The sequence below is a fragment of the Egretta garzetta genome, unplaced genomic scaffold (assembly GCF_000687185.1).
Source record: "Egretta garzetta isolate BGI_Z169 unplaced genomic scaffold, ASM68718v1 scaffold68, whole genome shotgun sequence".
In the NCBI taxonomy this organism is placed as follows: domain Eukaryota; kingdom Metazoa; phylum Chordata; class Aves; order Pelecaniformes; family Ardeidae; genus Egretta; species Egretta garzetta.
In genome coordinates, this window is record NW_009260774.1 from 92182 (window position 1) to 108589 (window position 16408).

The 16408-nt window shown below is 44.4% G+C and overlaps 1 protein-coding gene across 8 annotated transcripts in view; it reads right to left on the bottom strand.

Moving 5' to 3' along the window:
- Nucleotides 1–16408, bottom strand: part of MDM1 (Mdm1 nuclear protein) — a 107954-nt gene that overhangs the window by 27089 nt on the left and 64457 nt on the right. For 4 of the 8 annotated variants that reach the window (XM_035901664.1, XM_035901665.1, XM_035901660.1 and 1 more), the window contains 4 exons: nt 13132–13291; nt 12680–12838; nt 4406–4501; nt 383–565 (listed from right to left, as the gene is read on the bottom strand). In XM_035901664.1, coding sequence (XP_035757557.1) covers nt 383–538 — 156 coding nt within the window. In that variant the 5' untranslated portion in view covers nt 539–565; nt 4406–4501; nt 12680–12838; nt 13132–13291. Of the gene's footprint in view, nt 1–382; nt 566–4405; nt 4502–10106; nt 10323–12679; nt 13292–16408 lie in introns of those variants that run through there. The other 4 variants (XM_035901663.1, XM_035901662.1, XM_035901661.1 and 1 more) reach the window with 4 other exon arrangements.

A 16408-nucleotide genomic window follows, 5' to 3' on the forward strand; every position in this document is an offset into this window, starting at 1 on the left:
AGCGCCGCGGCCCGCGCCCCGCCATCGCCGCCTCCCCTCACAGCGCTGCCCCCGGGGGCCATGTTGGCCGGGTGCAGGCGCTGTATTATCCATATTAAAAGCCTTTTCTCCTGCCTGTGGGGCAGGATAACGGCGCTGTATCGCCAGCCCTGCGTATCTGGAGAAGGGCGACGGGGAGGCGTGTGAGCCCACCGGCGTGTCCGCCAGTCAGTCCGTCAGTCAGTCAGTCAGTCAGTCAGCCAGCCAGCATGGGGCGCTTGGCACTAGGGCAGCGCAAGGCCAGGAGAATATCGGCCGTCTGGTTAAAAAACCTCACACGCCCATGCAGCATTATGTTGGTACAGAAATAGTGTTTAGGGAAAGGAAAAATAAGTCCCCTTACCTTCCTGCAGCCTGTGCGGTGGCGTGCCGGCTGCCGATGCTCCTCTGCCACCTCGCCCGACCTCGCCGCAGGGTCAGGAGGTCGTAATCCGCCTTCTTGTTCAGCTCTTCCCTCAGGGCTTGCTTTTGTGACTACCTTCCCACTTCTAATCTCCATCCTGACTCTCTTTGTATCTAAAAAGAACTGAGAGAGTGGTAAAAAAGGGGGCAAGATAGATAAACAAAATGGCTTAGGCAATCTGCGCTCCCGCTGTCTGTGGCTGGTGACGCTCCCTGTCTCCTTAGCAGGGCCTGTTGCTGGTCGCTGATGCCTCTAGTGCAGCCTAAGCTCTTTCAGCGAGGGCTTTGTCACCTGTGCGTCTGCAGAGCACCCCGGCAGACATGGGAGGAGTGGTTCAGTGCCAGCCCCACTGACTTAAGCGGAGTTTAGGTCCAGTTGGACCTTCTATAAAAGGTGAGCAACAATTTTTTGCTGTCAATGCAAGGGAGGAGATAGCACCGATCTGTAATGAAAAGCTTGCGAGCAAATTGAATGTTCTTCTGCAACGTGAACAGCGGGGGGGGAAAAGGAAGAAATGTGCTGCATTGGTAGTGTTTCCAAGTATCACACATCTTTATTATTGAACTTCAATATCAAGACAGTATTTTTTTTTATAATTTGCTTGCTGATTACACTTGAAACTGCTAGGTCCACCAAATAAAGTAGTTTGGTCTGTTAATGGTTTATTTCGTAATGCTCAGTCAGGTCTAGTTCGGTACATTTTCTAAAGTAATGCCTAAAGTTGTTACAGAATGTGAAAAGCCAGCTGGCAAACTCCTTGTTCAAAATACAGATTCCAGCTTTGCCAGGAATCTCTCTTTGATCTGTATGGAAACCAGGCCAAACATAATTTCACTATGTTTTTAGGGTGTTTTCCAATTAACCAAACTGTAATAATGCATTTATAAATGGTTTGGGGCTGTCTGGATTTGGAGATGGGTTTGATTCCTTAATGTACATCACATGACACTACACCATCCTGAGATGCAGGATATTATATTTCTTAACAACGTCTTTCCCCTTTTTTAAGATAAAGCGAAATAAATTATCGTGAAACAATGGAATTCACATTCCTCCATATGCACTGATTGATTTAAACTGCATTTAAAATCTTCTCCTTATAGCTAAGAGATAGGAATAGCTGATGTGGAATAAGCACTTTAGTAAATATGTCAACCACTGAGCTGCTAGGATCTTTACCACATGCTCTTTATCACTGCTGATGCATACTAGCTACTTCAAGTTCAATGTATATACATTACTGAACACACAATTTTTCAAGGTAATGTGATGTAAGACTGATAAAATGCTTAGGCTGGTAAGAATATTTTCATATGAGTGCTGAATAAATAATGAAATCATAAAAATGGATCCATGTGTAGAAAAAGTTACAGTGCATTCGCAAATTCACGGTCCTGAAAAGAAGAGACTGTTTCCAGTTTTCTGGAAAATAAACTAGCTAGGACTGATGTAAATGTGCATCCCTTGAAAACTGGTCTGTATTATTTATTGGATCCCACTGTCTTTAAAAATAAGCATTTAAAGCTTGTGTTGCTACATAACACATTTAAACAGTTCTGAGTTCAAGGCACATTTCTATAACACTTGGGAGGTTGACCATCTTCCTCCTTTATTTCCTATAAAGCAAATGTAAGATTTAGATCTTGTTGCTGTTCTTCAGATGAATCAACAGATGCGGTTTCTCTTGCTAAACCACATATGAAAATAGTTTTAATTTTTTACATGTATAATTTCAAATGGATGATTTTCAGCCCATATATTTTTCTTTTCACATTGTTTGTTTGCCTGTTAGCTTCACTACATCTTGCTGCATATCCTGACCCTTATCTTTGACCTTCTCTGTCTCTTGACCCCAGCCCTCTCGAGTCCTGACTTCAAGCGGTTGATTAAGTTAGCTTTTCCCTGAGCACCTTTCACTTGAACATCAGCCTGTGAATAGCTAACTGTCTATTACATCTAACTAAATGGGGACCTTTTTATGACCCATTTCTCGTGCTGCTTGTAAACTTGTATACCAGAGGCAACCCTGCCTCAAAGAGTCGGTAACCTGAAGTCTGCTTCTCTTCCTTTGCTTTAACATTGACGGTCTCTCCTGCCAAAACTGAAAGCACGATGTATCAGTAATCCTCCCTCAAGCCAAAGAAGGCCAGACACAGCTTGCCGTGGAGCCTGTCAACTCCACTCCATGTGTCAGCCTGAGGGAATCAAATGAGAGCAATGAAACGAGATTTCTACCTCCAGAGTCTGTAGCCTCTGGCACCTACTGGTACAAGACCAAAGGAGGAGCAGTAGCACAGCTGGCGTGGCTCAAGTCCCATGGTTTTACTCTTAATAGCAAATGTTTCTCATGCAAACTTGTTCCAGCTTATTTTACAACTCATTTAGAAACTGCAATGTTAAAGCTACTTTAATTTTAGTACTCATTTCATTCCCTTTTTCAAGTTGCAGAGCTGATCTAGCAGTCACTAAAGGGCAGCATTTTGTTGCTTACAGGGATCTGAATTCAAAGATATCCTGGCTTCATGCCTCAGTAATGGTTCTTGAGCTTGGCAAAAGCATTAACTGTTATAATCTGAAACTAGCCTGTCGTTCTGATACAATTTCATTCTGAATTGCAGAGAAGCCTATGTAGTTCATCTTTCTAACCGTAAAAGAGATCATAAAATGAGCATGAAATGTGGATAGACAGGTCCAGCTCTCAGCCCACCATCCACTTTTTTGTGCATTGTGCGCTATGTCTTAGGGCAAAACACTGTCAAAAGTGACCACTGCCTTTGAGAACTTCATCTTTTACCCACCCAAGGCCAGACACATACTGCAGAGCTTTCCATAACCAAGGGCTACCGGCCTCCGTGGCAACCCAGGCTGATCTGGAAACTCCAAAGTGTCTCAGATCAGACCACTTCTGCAGTCAGCATCCTTGGCCTTTCTGTCATTCCTCCCTCTCTAAAGTGAGACTAATAAGAGATTCCTAACCATGGTTTGGTATCTGCTAATCATGAGCTTGCTTTGATTATAAAAGCACAAGATATTTTTTAAAAAGTGTAGAATTTGGCTTCAGAAACAGAACAAAGTATCTCAAATTTGTGTAGCTGATGGAAGGGCGACAGTAGCTAACTTCATTTCTTACATTAGAAGAAAAAGGGAAGTAGGAAAGCATGTGTCGTTTTGATCTAATTTTGATCTAATGTTTGCCTGGAGAGCACAGTGAAACCACAGCTGCTCATCCTTTAGCACAGAAGCGTACACCCAACTTTTAGGTATAAACAACAGCGATCTCTGTTTCTGTAGGAAGTGCTGGGCGTTACTTTGTGATATTTGTGCAGCTCTACACGCTCCATCATTATTACCAGTCTACATGACTGTTCATAACGTAGAAAAAATCTCCTTTCTGTTTTTAAAGGTGCGTAAGATTTACACACCCCAGTAGCAAAATTGTGCAATGCTGGCATAAATAATCTCTTATGACAACCCCTCAGGGAGTAACTCCTGTTGGCAGGATGTGTGTAATCCCAGGATGGTCTGATGCATCGGTAACTGCATCGTAACAATGGAAACATGAGCTCGGCCTCGGGTGTCTCACAGCTCGGGTTGGCGGGCTCAGCTGTGTTGGCAAGGCAATGCAGTCCAACTTCAAAAGGGGGGGGAGAAAAAGCTAATAGTCACTGTAGAGGGCCATCTGCTAGATGGCCAAAACTCTCTATGATGTATTAAGAAAAGATTTTGCAAGAGGTATGCTGAACTTCCTGTTAAATGAAACTTTTGTCATCTTTCTTTTAATTTCTTTGCATGTTGTCTGTAACAATAATCTGCTATCACCCTGTCCGTGCTATATGCATACATCAGTCACAAATCACACCTCTGTGATGCTGACCCGAAAGGACACATAGCCATTCAGAAGGGAATTAGCTAAGTTAAGGGAGTGGGAATTAGCCACGCTGCCCAAAGGACATTGTCCTTTACCTTTTGGAATCCAGACGTGAGCAGTTCTTCCTCTTCCCTGGCACTCCTGGCGGTGTCCTTCTGGAGGAGGACAGACAGAAGTCTATTTCAACAGCCCTGTAGGAAAAAGTGAAAATGTTCAAAAAAGTTCAGGTTTTCTATGTTTAGGTCAACACAGAGGCAGATTTTTTTTTTTTCATCTGGCAACATCATGATAAAGGAACCTCTAAAAATTGTTCTTGCTCTGGTAGTAATGATCTATCAGTACAGTTTCACAGAATCATAAAATCATTTGGTTGGAAAAGACCTTTGAGATCATCGAGTCCAACCGTTTGCCACACTGCATCTGTCTGTCATCTGTGCTGATACCTGTATCTTAGCTGGTCTCTGTAAAAAAGATGATATACGGTAAGAGTCATGTTTTGGAAAAAAAAGTATGTAAAACCTCTGTGTTTTTTAGTACAGATATTGAAAGCGATGTTATTAATAGCTTGAAATACACTGTACCAGTAGCTGGAACAGTGTTGAGGACAGACTGGGAAGGGGACAATATCATCAAAGGGGAAACAACTTTGGCACCGAGCTGCCAGAAAAGCCATTAGTGGCATTTGCATGGATCATATATTCCCCCTCATGAACTCATTGGCTGTAGATGCCAGGGGTAGCTGGCTCCAGACAGATAGCTCATTACCCCCTTTCTCCCTTACTGGTGGGATCTGGTGAAGAAGTTGCAGATTCCTCTGTAGTATGCATTTGGCCTTTGCCAATTTCTTGGGTCACCGCAGCAGTTTATGGCGATGGCTTTCTGTCAGAGATGCACAGAATTATTTTTATGAAGTGGTAGTTGTTCTCAAGAACTCTGAGTCATACCAACTTTTTTACCTGCCATTTTATCCTTTAACCCTCCAGTAACTGCGATGCAAATGTCCTTGTTCTTCTTGGTTTCACTTTTTGTTAAACAAAGTGTCAGCAGATGGCAAGGCTTCACTGGTACAGCTCAATAGCGTAGCTATACTAAGCAAGACCAGACTGTGATTCCTCAGCCTTTTTCAATCGGTGCCTCTTCCCTCATGACTCCTGCCAGCCCACAGGATTAAGATTAATTAATAATGCTCCAAAGCACTTACATATACAAACCTACACTTATCCACAAACTACAAAAATTGTTAGATATTACTGTGCCAGCTACACTGTGTCTAGGAAAACCAGATTTGAGGCACACAATTACTTAAGTACCGCAGTGCATTCTAATACGGTGATTTTAAAGCACTAATTATAGTAGCGTAGCAGAGAGGATCCCAGATTGTGGCTGTGCGTTCTACTCAAGCATGTATACTTTGCAGCCAGGTATAGGACCTGCTGTCACTTGCAGTGGCCACCACCACTGCTGCCACCAGTGCCCCTGCCAGTGATGGTACCTGGCTTTAAAAGTGTGTGAAAGCCATATTTAGGAACTTGTCACCTCCTAAAAAAGTGCCAGTAAATATAGTAAGCAGGTGTGCTGGTTTTGGCTGGGGTAGAGTTAATTTTCTTCACAGTAGCTTGTACGGGGCTGTGTTTTGGATTTGTGCTGAAAACGGTGTTGATAACACAGAGATGTTTTCATTACTGCTGAGCAGGGCTTACACAGCATGAAGGCCTTTTCTGCTCCTCACCCCACTCCACCAGCAAGGAGGTTGGGGGTGCGCAAGAAGCTGGGAGGGGGCACAGCCAGGACAGCTGACCCCAACTGACCAAAGGGATATTCCAGACCATATGACGTCATGCTCAGCATATAAACCTGGGGGAAGAAGAAAGAAGGGGGGGGACATTTGAAGTGATGGTGTTTGTCTTCCCAAGTAACCCTTACGCATGATGGAGCCCTGCTTTCCCGGAGATGGCTGAACCCCTGCCTGCCGGTGGAAAGCACTGAGTGAATTCCTTGTTTTGCCCTGCTTGTGTGTGTGGCTTTTGCTTTCCCTATTAAACTACCTTAATCTCCACCCATGAGTTTTCTCACTTTTCCTCTCTTGATTCTCTCCCCCATCCCACTGGGAGGAGCGAGAGTGGCTGTGTGGGGCTTCGTTGCTGGCTGGGGCTAAACCACGACAGTCCTTTTTGTCACCCAGCGTAGGGCACAAAGGGTTCGAGATAATGACAGATATGACTGGAATGTGCTAGATGGAATGTATAGCTGTTATTGCTGTTTACCTATTAATCAGCAGGCTCCTGTGCTTGCCATGGGGCTTGCTTGCCTCACTGTATATGAGAGTCAACTGCTCGCTAGTGGCTGCTTTTTGCCTTCCCTGCTCGCTGTGCTGCGGTGCTGCTGATCATCTGGCTCTGCTGTGCCTGGGAAGGGTTTGATAACAGCCACGGCTCATGCGCCTGGGCTGGCAGACGGCCAGGGCATCGCTGCTGTTCCTGTGCTGCTGCACTGGGCAGGCTGGAACTCCAGCGTGAACTCGAGGCGCAGGGACTGTGACCTGCAGACAAATCCATGCGGGAACAGGACAGCCCAAAGTGTCTGCAGCCGTGGATAAGCCCACGCCAAAGCAGGTACATCTCAAAGCGCCTGTGGCTGTGGTTTTGCCAGAGAAGATAGATCTCGAAGCATCTGTGGCTGTTGTTATGCCAGTGCCACAGCAGGTATACCTCTGAAGGGATTGTGGCCCAAGGATAAGTCCACACAGGAGAAGGTGCACCTTGAAGCATCAGTGGCTGTGTATGAGGTCATGCTGGAACACCTCCAAGTGTGTGGCCATGGATAAGCCCACAACAGAGGAGGTACACTCCTGGAGGGACTGCAGCTGTTGGTAAGGCCACGCTGGAGCAGGTTTATTTCTGAAGGCATTGTGGCCCATGAATAAGGCCACGCTGGAACAGGTGCACCTCAAAGTGACTGTGGCTGTGGATAAGTCCATGCCTCAGCAGGTATACCTCTGGAGAGACTGTGGCTCAGAGATAAAGCTCCGCTTGGAGCATGTACAGCCTTAAGGGACTGGAGTCTGTGGGTAAGTCCAAGCCGGAGCAGGGGCAAGGGGAGGAGTTCATTGCAATGTTAAACCCAATGGTCTGGCCCAAAGAGACCAGGGGTGGAGACTAATGGAAATACCTTTAAATTGTTGTAACCCAGGGTTTGAGTTGCATGTATGGCAGTTACTATAGCAGGAACCACCTGAACCAATGGACAGAAGCCTTACAAGAAGCAGTGCAAGTGCAGCAGTGACCCAACCTGAGCTGGCTTTGGTGCCCAATAACTACACGCAACACACCGCCTCTCCTGCCCTGAAGTGACCACCATAACATGAAGCGCAAAGTCATGGACTACATGAACTCGGTGGACGTTTTGTGGACATTTTGTGAACATTTTACAAGGATGGTCCATAGACTAAAGGAATGATATCTGTGTATTATATCAAAGGATGGGAGGGGCAGGGCGTGGTTAATGAGGATGTATTGGATAGTGTGAGACCTGAGCATGATGTAAATGGTATGGAATAAGGGGTGGATACTGTCCTGGTTTTGGCTGGGATAAAGATATTTTTCTTCATGGTAGCTTGTAAGCTGGGGTTAAACCACGACAGCAAGGCATTGGAATGAGCCCTGCTCTAGCTGCCCTCAGTAGATAGACCAACACAAATCTGCAAGTAGGCAGGATCTTGTAGTCCTGGACTACCGCCAGCCTGAATAGCAACTTGTTCTCCTGGTGTTTGTCTGCCCTAGGTACACACAGCAGCTGATATAAATATGTCTCCTAGCTGTATTTAGGTATTGCAAGGGATCTGTTTTACTGTCTACCTGGTTCTGACAGGCTCTCCACAACAACAAGAGCTTCCGAACACTCTGTATAAGCCTTTGGTTACTGCAGCTCAGCTTTTCAGCTGGGCTTATGTTAGGCAATATACAAGAATGCTTTTAAGGCACTGATTACTGGACCAAAACACTGCAGCCTTATGGTGCAAAGTGCCTCAGGCATGTGATTTGAATGTGCTAAAAAATGTTCCGGTTTATATTGGCTTGAGTATATTCTGTCCATACTACACAAGTTTTATGCCAGTTCCCCCCAGAGAATATAAAGCCAGTATAAATACCAAATCATGTACTCAAGATAATTTACCAGAAGTGCCATCGTGTGCTCCTGCCCCATCCATTCGGACTGGTAGGTGATCCGGTGCCACACAGATCAAATATTAATGGTCTTGTCAGCGTGTCCTTACTAAAACTGAGGTTCTTAATTGTCTCAGCCTCTCTTTTGTCTGGCATACGTATGAGCACAAAGAAATCTACTATTTACCAGCGCAGCTGTTTCCTACCTCCTTCCCTGTCTGCAGCCCCCTGGGACGCCATTCTAATAGAGTTTTGTATAAACAGCAGTTGGCAAAAATCCTGGAAGTCCCTTCTAAGGCAGATATGACATCACTGTCACATACGTATCTCAAGTTTCTTCAGAAAATCATTTTGTCCAGATAAAGCCCACCAGAGAAACTGAGCAAGCTGAGGGTGCTCCTGGAGGACCTCATCCATCTCTGGCTGAAGGTAGTGTCAGTCTTTGGGTCGGCTGCATGGGAGGAAGGTATGGAGCTACAGGCTGGCCCTGGCCCTACCCCTGGTGGTCCCGGGAAGAGGCCCAGTGGTCCCCGTTGCTCTTTGTGGACTTGCTAAGTGGGATTTGTGGAATGCAAGACTTGTGCAGTTGATCCCCACCCTGCGCTTTCCCAGCTGAAGGAAAGCCATGGCATGGGGATGGGCTGAGGCCGGGTGTGGCCGGAGCTGTCGCTCAGGCGGGGACCAAGCACCCAGCCTCAGCTGGAAGCAGCTTCGTGGGGCCAGGGTGGGTCCCAACTGCAGCCCCCCTGCCTGGGGGCCGCTCCCCACGGACACCAGTGGGAAGGGGCCACCCTCAGCTGCACCAACTCTGCGTTGTCCCCAAGCCAGGGCAGCCAGTCCTCCCAGTGGGGGGGATGCTCTCGGGGCCTTTACAAAATGGGCACAGTGGGTCTTGCCGTGTTTACAGCTGGTCTGCACAAACATAATACTTTCTAGTATTTTCTTTTGATCTGTAGCAAAATCTAAAGTTCCCAATATTGTTGAAAGGAAAATGCCACCCAGCCAGCAATCTGGTCCTTATCACAGCTGCTCAGTTTCAGTGCCCAAAAGTCAAGTTTCAATCAATTTAGTCTTGGATGCCTTTTCAATTTCAGATAAGCCAGAGCCTTCAGTACTTAACAGCTTTTAGAAAATATATGCAATTAAATGAGATACGTTGGATTCATTTCAAAATACCTGACTCACAGTGGTACACTTCCAAAGATAATTTCATTAGGGTTTTTCTTTCCTGGAACCAAATCCTACAATTCCCTTCTCATAAGTATCTTCCACTGAAATCAATGGAGCGAGCTCAGAGGTATCTCTGAAGGTCTGCTGAAGGTATCTCTTTTCTTTCCACAGCCCAGATTAACTGTCTTGCAGGCCAGACCTGGACATAGGGTCATTGCCCGATCATCTCTGCTAAGAGTTCTAAAAAGGATTATGTATTATAACCTTTTCTAGTCGGTGGCTTGAACTTGGCCCATGTGAGCAATGGCTTGTGTCATTCATGGGAGCAGTCTGTAGTTGTGAATTCTGGCAAAGCTTTTTCTGAAGTCAATAGACTGTCCCATGTAAAAGCTGAATAATTTTTGTAATTTTTTAATCTGATATCTGGAATGGCAGCAAAAGGTTTTGTGATCAAAATGTTTACCTCCCCACCAGCAGATGTTCTGGGTCTCACCATCATCAGCTGGAGCGAGCTGTCAAAATCCAGCTCTCGATTACAAGACCCGGTGAAGAGATAAAGTTGTAACTACCATGTCCAGGAAGTCCTGCTGACATAAGGAGCAACATTCCTGATGACCTCAAGGAGGAAGAGCCACCCTGTTCTGAAGACAAGGGATGGTGAAAGCATTAATGTGAAGAGCAATATCACAGTGAGTTAAAACCTGCAGTGGTGGTACTTAACTGTTTTTAAAGCTTAGTTCAGGCAGGTGTTCCACCACTTCTGGTAGCATAACCGTGTTGAAATAGTCTCAGCAGAACAAAGCAGTTCTTCATCCCCACCAGGATATAAAAGTTGCAGGAAAGAAGCCGTGTGAACAGTAGGTAGGTTTTTAATTATCAATTTTAAAATAGAAATGCATAGGAAAAAACTCATTATTTTGGCTGACTTATGCTGCAAGTTCCCATTTGGTTTTCGATTTGCACGTATGAAAAAGTAGGGTTAACATTTTCAGAATATCCACTGGTCCTTTTTTTTTAATGTGTGAATACCTCCCTGACTACACAGTCTCCGGTGTAGCAGGATGGTAAAGACAGGCTACTTAACACCCATTTGCAAATACTGTTGGGGCCACCAAGACAAGCAGAAAACTACATCCCGCCTTATATTTGCAGAAAAATGTCCAGGACAAAGCATTGCTGAGCAGTAGTAAATACTTAGCTATGTATCCACATGTAGCCTCCAATGTGGCATTAACCTCCCAGGGATTATTTTCTCTGGTGGGTACAATAGTTATGTGGAAATAATTGGAAGTCAAATATTTCATATGCAGTCATCTGATGAAAAAAAAATTAAATTTTCCAATTGAAAAGCTTCACATTTCCCAAAAATTTTTTTTGATGGGGAAAAAAGTAAAAGAAACAGAACAGTTTCAGTCTGCTCTGGTCTTATCAGAAATTAGACTTTGTAGAAATAATATCAGAAAGAAGTTTGAAAATCATTTGACGTGTTAATTGAACAGTAGCAACAGGATCCAAGAAGGCAATCCAGCTTGATTGCATTATCACAGCTAGTGTATTGGTCTTGCTCAAGAAAATGGGTATTTTTTGTTTTCTCTCCAGTTTGGGTGTCTCCTTTAAGCATGGCTCACGCTGGCAGTCTCTGTGAAGTTGTTGCCTTTTCAAGCTCAGAAAAATTGTTTGAGAGTTAATGTTTTATTTTTTTTTCTGCTCACAGCATTATCTCCCTCCCAGACACAATCATCCGCAAATAAACAATTTGCTGTTAAAGGAGATGTTACATTGGTTTCCCTCATAACATGCCACTGCTGTCCTTACTTTAACTTTAAAATGTATTTCAAATGCAGCAGCTCTAGATTTTCCTCCTAATCTTTTTACATCTGCACTTTCTCTACCCCGACACTCACTGAACACTGAAAGCATGGTATTAAGCCAGCTTGAAGAAGACATATTTCTTCTGTCTATACCATATTTAATCCTCAGAAAATGGTGCTTTTCTAATCCATTTTTTACATTCATTGAGAACCATGGCTCATCTTTCAGACATACTTCTCATTGTGTTTTGAATTGGATTATTTAAGAAGCACTGATAAAATGCCTAAAAGCCTTTATTGGCATAGTATCACTTCTGTTGGAAGTTGTATTTGCTTCCTGGGCACCTTGGCTAATCCCAGTGGCAGAAAGTCTTGCGGGAAAAAGGGTGCATGGCAGAACGAGAGACCGGGGACCACACGTCACACAGAGAGTGGGACCAACTACTGAGGTGCTGGAGTAAAGGCTACGTATTAACAAGAGCTTTTATCAACAGTTTCTGTCAGAAGAACTCGTGGGGGATCCCAGTATTAATTTGAAGTGAATCTCCTAACAGTTTCCAGGAAAAAGTGGCAGAAGCACCATATTTTTCTGTGCTTCTGGGGAGTGACTTGTGAAGCAGCTCGGGGTTTCAGATTGCTTCCTACCTCCTCGCCAGGGCAAGCTGAATCTTCGATCTCTGAATGGGGACAATGCAGATTTTATGGCACAGCGGTTTCTCTGAAGACTTGAGTGCTGACTTTCTTTTCAGTATTGGCCTGAATCCGTTGAACTGCACATGAATGCACAATGCTAGAAATTTTCCACTGCAATCTAGTCATTAAAACTGCAGTCTGTTCTGTGGCTTGCTCAGTGCAGAAAGACTGAAGTCAACAATTTCTTCTGTAGTGTTTTGGTCAATAAATCTGCTGGTCCAGATTCATTCCTGGTACAACTCCAATGCTGCAATGTGGATAGATGTTGTCTTTTTTTCTCCCTCCCTGAATTAAGTTGTACAGCTAGAATGATGTGAAAACTTCAAAAGTGCTTTGCTTAAGCGAGGCTGAAAATGTCATTGAACAGAGACAAATGGAGGAATTTTAATTTAAAATTTACAGCAGGTTTGCTGACAACTGGTTGTTAAGCAACTCTATTCGGGGTTAAGTTTAGACAATAATCGTAAATCAAAGTGGCATACAGGATCAGTCAAATAAAGCTATTTAGAAACATTTCTTTTTTAAGATATACCTTTCAAGGCTTCCAGGCAACGTGGGGACTGTTGACAAATGTAAGATGACTTGGGCAGCTGAAGAAGTGGCAATGAGTGAGAACTGCCTAAGTGAAGCGCTTCTCTATTCTGTTTTATTGCTGCATTGCTTCTGGCTTCGAGACCCAGGCAGAGGCCACCTGGAGTGGGCAGGCAAATTTACAGATGTTAACGCTTGCCTTTGGCATTTTCTTTCACCAAGGTCCGGGATAGCATCTGCAGTCTTCTAAAGGGCTAATGTGCAGTTCGGAGGCAAAAGACAAAACTTACCTGAGCATCCAGGGTATGGATTAATAACCTAGGACATCGTGCTTTATCATTTGAAAGTACACTCTGATTATTAATTGTTTTTCATTAAGAGATGCAAAACCCGCTGCCTGCGTTGCTGGTGGGGCTCAGCAGGCTGGGGCTGCTACCGCTAGGTGGCACGAACCTGATGCAGCAGAAAACACGTCTGGAAAAAATGCTGAAACATTTCATGCTTTGCTGAACAGCAGCCATCCGGTAAGTGAAAAGACTACCACCACCACGCTAGCCATCAGCACAGGACTCGTCTGGAAAGCCCACTTCGTTCTGGTGTGCGCAACTGTCTTCTAGATAACAGGAGAAGAAAGATGTGTTTGGCACAGAACCACTGTGTCGCCTCCTCCCCCCTGGGCCAAAATGAAAATCCATTGCTACTAGTAAGTTTTTTCTGGATTTCTGCATCCAGGCATTTAAAGCACACACTTTTTTTTTCCCACTTGGAGCTACAGTGATGTGGACAGCTAGGACCACACCATAAAAATGAGGCTAGCTGGCTGTCCCCTTCCCTCCATCTGTGGCCACACAGCTCACTCGATGCAACCTTGCTTTTAGACCTCAAGGTTGTAAATTGAAGTGTCTCAGCACTGCTTCGGCTCCGGGCCAGCGCTGACGCTGCACTGCAGGTCTGGGGAGAGCCGATCTCAGGGTGTCCTCTGAGTGGGACGTCAATCTGGAAGCCTTGGGTGACTCTCCAAGTCAGTATTAGAGATCCCAAGATACTTCCAGTTAAAGCAGGTGATCCTCAAGATTCCTTTAAGGATATGCACTCTAATATACTGCCATTTTTTTATTCAGATTTGCTGATATCTAATCCATTACTTTAAGCAGCATTTTAAGATAAAGGTTATAACTGATCTCTCTTAACATGCAGGAAAGCTGGCCTCACTGTTTACCACAAAGGAGACTGAGAGCTACAGAAATATGTCCTGGTTAGGCTTTTGTAACGATTTTTTTTATTTCTACAGCATCATAGATGTGGAAAGCACTTTAAAGAGAGAGACTATGTGCTTTAAATGTGGGATCATACATGCAAAAGGCACTCAAAATAAAGAAAATGGAAGGTCCCTGTGCTAAAGCACCTATGCTTTAAATGAGATTAAGTGCAGGATAAGATGACAATAAACAAAGGGCTGGATGAAAGGCTGGCAGTGGTGAACAGTCAGACTTAATAATATGACCATATCTTATTTCCTCCTCGGATTTTTTTAATACAGTAAATTTATTGTAATAGGATTTCTGGACAGCATCCACTTTGAAAGCCTGCGCAGAGGTTAGCAATAGAAGATTGGCTGAAAAAAAAAAATTGAGGCATGTCAAAGGATTTTAAGGGAGTCTGAGTTTGCAGGAAGCAAAAGATCAGAGGCTACTTCTTTAAAAATACTTTTAACAATTCCCATTTCTTATACAGACAGCATGTTTTAATACACTGCTGTTATATAAGTTCCTGAGTCATTTGTGTCAAATGTGAATTTGGTTTGGTTTCCTGGAAGTGTGATGCTACACTCAGACACTACGGTGATGGAGGTTATACACATGAAGCCAATCAGAAACTGCGTGCAGGGGTAAGAAATAGTTTCCTTACAAGAAACTTGATTTTGGGCAGAAAACAAAGAAAGTTCTCAGTTTCGGCCAACAAGTTAAAAAGGGGGGGAAATGTTCCTTTTTATGTAGCATAGAGGAAAGCAAACTATTTCTGAGAAAATCTTCATTTTTCCCAGAACCTGAATTTTCACTGGCACAAGTTTCAGTCAACAGTTCTCAAACATTTCTAAAGCATATATGTGAATTCTCACACTGTAAGTCCCTTGCCCGAGAAGGCCTGCAATTTACTTGCACTTGTCAACTCTATGGAATTTTAACTACAGATTTACTGTGGATGGCACTGAGAAACATAGAATCATAGGATCATTTGGTTGGAAAAGACCTGTAAGATCATCGAGCCCAACCATACCTGTCCCCTAATAAACCATGTCCCTAAGCACCTTGTCTACCCATCTTTTAAGTACCTCCAGGGATGGGGTCTCGACCACTTCCCTGGGTAGCCCATTCCAGTGCCTGATAACCCTTGTGGTGAAAAAATTTTTCCGAGTGACCAATCCAAACCTATAGAATCATAGAATCATTTAGGTTGGAAAAGACCTTTAAGATCATCAAGTCCAACCAACACGACAATGGCCACAGATGCCCTGAAGCTTGACACTCGCTTGACACTCGCACAGGGGCAGAAGCTTGCTTGAGGGTCTGTGCTTGGAGAGGGCTTTCTGCTCGGGCAGAGATGCTTGGCCAGGCTTTTCCCCTGTTCTGTGGTCAGAGTTTGGTCTCAGCCTATTTCCCATCAGTGGTGCCTGGTCCTTGCGAGACACTGGGCTCCTGCAGCCCCAATGCAACTACATGGGCACAGGCAATGCAGGGGAACAGCCCAGGGAGCAAACCCTGCAAAGGTACCTGCAAAGACAGAGAGGGAATTACTGGGACTCAGTGTGTGCTATTTCAGAGCATCAAAAGGGTCAGGGAAGGGCACTCGTCATTGCAGCTAGAGCCCAAAAAGCACAGCCATGGACTTCCTCATGAAAAAATCTGCCCCTTCCCAGCCCAGCCCTTCACATGCCCCCACCCAGAGTACAAAAAGACACAGCATTTCTTTTCTGAACCACTTTCCTGAGCAAAACAGCTTGTCTGTTATTGCTGGGCCTATTGCATTTGGATCTGTGTTACAATCAAAGGAAGTGATCTTGACCAAATCTGCCTGGGAGAATCTCCCTGCTTATCAGATCGTTTTTTCTAATGTCTGTTGCTTCTAATAAGAGAGAGAGAGATCAGCATCTGGAAATCTGTTGTCCGAGTAGCAGCAGTTGAAGTATTAGTATTTTATTTTCCTGAAGGAAAGTGTTTTCTTATGTCAAAACATTGCATGATAGTGCTGTCTGAGGTGCTACACAAAACATCTGTACTCGTTTCCATTAACTGCTAGCGCGCTGGATCAATATTCAAACGCGGTCATTTGTTCTCTACGATAGCACCAAGCATCTAAAAACTGCCTCTAAAAACTGGGTGGTTAATGTGAACCAGGCATTTTTAAATAGATCAGCTGGCCCACCCATGATTATATGCCTGAACATAAGGGAGCATGTTTTACAAGGTCAATTCCAATTAAAGCTCCTCTCCCAACCCAAATATCTTTAATCTCCAAAGACTACTTGCATGCATTGTTTCGCTTGTGCAAGTCTGCTTTCTGATTACTTCCAATTACTTCCCTGCCCACGTAGCTTTCTCACCCTCATCCGCCACAGTTACGCATGCACACGTAAAGATGAAACCGGCCCTGGCGTACTACAGCTGCTTTCCTCGGGTGCTTTTTTGTAGGGCAGCCTTCACAATGTGATTTAATACTTGAGAACAAGCTG